Source organism: Physeter macrocephalus, unplaced genomic scaffold (genome assembly GCF_002837175.3).
Source record: "Physeter macrocephalus isolate SW-GA unplaced genomic scaffold, ASM283717v5 random_278, whole genome shotgun sequence".
NCBI lineage: Eukaryota > Metazoa > Chordata > Mammalia > Artiodactyla > Physeteridae > Physeter > Physeter macrocephalus.
In genome coordinates, this window is record NW_021145644.1 from 46944 (window position 1) to 49602 (window position 2659).

Below are 2659 nucleotides of genomic sequence, written 5' to 3' on the forward strand. Positions count from 1 at the left end.
GAGCACAGGCTCCGGACGCGCAGGCTCAGCGGCCATGGCTCACGGGCCCAGCCGCTCTGCGGCACGAGGGATCCTCCCGGACCGGGGCACGAACCCGTGTTCGCTGCATCGGCAGGCGGACTCTCAAGCACTGCGCCACCAGGGAAGCCCTGAAAACTTTTTTTTTTTTAATCCAAGTGTTAGGAGGGAGTTCAGCCTGATGGATAGGGTAATGAATGAAGAAGTTAAGATTCCAATCCCAATAGTGGAATATTGAGAAGGTCATCATTCTAACCGTTCAATTTGCTCTCCTTTAAGGAGGGAGTAACCTTCACATGATTTTGTGGCAAAAAGCTAAAGTGGTTCGTGCAAAGCTTAATTGTTTGCTAAAAGGATTCCTAGAAGACCAAGACATTTAAGTTTAGTATTAGCACAACTAGACTTAAATATGCCCCTCTTTGACTTTTAAAACAGAAAAAGGAAGACATGTTCTCACAAAAGCTGTTGCAAAGCAGTTTCCCATTCCTAGACTCTCTAAGGGGAGACTCAGCGCTGCAAGGTGAAGACACGCGTTTGTACAGTTTTCCAACGTCGGCTCCAGAGTTTCTCTCTTTTTGATAAGGGATCAAACAGAGGAGTGTGTCCCCTCCAGGAGCTACCCTTCCTGACAAACTGGTCTCCACTGATACCTTCCGGAACCTTACAAAACTTCCAGAATGAAAAGAGCACGAGGTTGGTCGCATTCAACTTAAATGCTTTTATTGACAATATCTTTGAACAATAAGCAAACAATGCTTAAATTTTTCATTCAGATTCACTTTCCACATGTCAAAAGACCTCAAGGTAGAAAAAAATAAAATAAAAATATAAATATCTGAGAATCCATCTTAATAAATAAATTAAAAACACAATAAAACGTTTTCATGGAAAACTGTTAATGTCAGAACATTCAGACCACCTCAACAATGCATGATCAGTAACGTTACAATGAACATTGATGTTGAAGAAAAACTACAGTACATGGACATAGCTATTTATTTCTATCTACCAGAAAATAAAGTCATATCTTTTCTTAGTTTAATATTGGTCATTGCTAATCAGAACACACAATTGCCAGGAACACAGTAGTTATTGTTAAAATCAGCTGCACTAGATACAATTTGAAAATATCCAGCACCAGGTTAATTCCAAAACGAACCCAATAGATTAGTTAATGCTATGAGAAGACTAAAGAGAAAGAGAAAAGAGACACAGACCCAGGCCTGGCTCAACATGCTACTAACTACCAGCTCTCAGATGTGTCACTGGGAACAATACACACTCCATGCGTTTTGCTACATCTCCGGAAGAGGTAAGGACTTGAGTCCACACGTGGATGCTGTCAAGTCCTTGAGGCCCACAGCCTGGTGTGTTTCACGCACAGATAAGGTCCTCCCTAGGTCTATGGGAACCCTCGAGGGAAGACGAGTTCCTCCTCTCCGTAATGCACCGACTCGGGCAGTGGCACGTGCGCGCCTGCTGCCTCCCCTCTCTGCCTGCTCACAGGGCCAGCAGCGTGGGTGAGCTGAGCGAGTCAGAGGAGGGCTCGTTGCTGCTGCTGCCCTTGCGGTGGGCAGCCGCACAGCTGGGGAAGGAGTCAGCCTCAGGGTAGGTGAAGACGAAGGAAGACGTGTAAGTAGTGCAGCTGGGCGTACAGGTGACCACCGGGGTGCACAGGGGTTCCAGCTCTGTGGCCATGGGCCCCATCCCCAGGGAGCTACCGTGCAGGGGCTCCCAGTCTGCTGCATAGAAGGAACCAGACAGGTCCATGTCTGGCACAGAGCGGGCGGTCTCAGAGGCGCTGGGCCTGGATGATGCTGGGAACAGGAAGTCATCAAAGGGCTCAGCCTTCAGCTCCATGTTGCTCATGCTCTTGACGGGCTCCACCGAGGGCTTGGGCTCAGGGTCATTAAGGAGGGGTAGGGTGAAGGCATCCTCAGATTCGGGGGTGGCAGCTTCAGGCAGGACCCCGCTCAGATCAAGGGAAGCCACAGACATTTCTTCTGGGAAGCCCACGTCATCAGGGATCTTGCAGGCAGGTCGGTGAGCTGCCAGGATGAACTCTAGTTTTTCCTTCTCCTTTAGCAGGTTGGCAATCTCAGTCTGCAAAGCAGACTTCTCATCTTCTAGTTGGTCTGTTTCCTGGATAGAGAGGACAAAGCCAAGCATAAGACACGGTCTTACTCAAGGACGCTGCTCCCTTATGTCCAATCTCCAACTTTCCCCTTAAGTTTTAAACAGAAATGAGCCATGGGATCTCCTACCGCTTGGAGTGTGTCAGTCAGCTCCCTCCTCCGGTTCCGGCATTTGGCTGCAGCCATCTTATTCCTTTCCCTTCGGATTCTCCTCTTCTCCTCTTCTTCTGGGGACAACTGGTGGGGGCGGGGGGGGGAGAGCAGCATTCAGTAACAGTGTCTGCCATCAGCTCCCTTCACCCACCCCAGTGACACTGGCTCCTGCAGCCTCCCAGCTCCTAACACCTCTCCTGTGAAGCCATTTCTAACCTGCAGTTGCAAGCTGGGTGTGACTTGCATTTAAAATAAGAACCTCAGGGCTTCCCTGGTGGCGCAGCGGTTGCGCGTCCGCCTGCCGATGCAGGGGAACCGGGTTCGCGCCCCGGTCTGGGAGGATCCCACGTGCC

At 49.7% G+C, this 2659-nt stretch overlaps 1 protein-coding gene across 1 annotated transcript in view; it reads right to left on the minus strand.

Moving 5' to 3' along the window:
* Positions 1–716: 716 nt before the first annotated feature.
* Positions 717–2659, minus strand: part of FOS (Fos proto-oncogene, AP-1 transcription factor subunit) — a 3966-nt gene continuing 2023 nt past the window's right edge. Inside the window, exons 3-4 of the mRNA XM_007117126.4 lie at positions 2283–2390; positions 717–2160 (exon numbers count right to left, since the gene is read on the minus strand). Of these exons, the coding sequence (XP_007117188.1) occupies positions 1519–2160; positions 2283–2390 (750 nt within the window). The 3' untranslated portion in view covers positions 717–1518. The remainder of the gene's footprint in view (positions 2161–2282; positions 2391–2659) is intronic.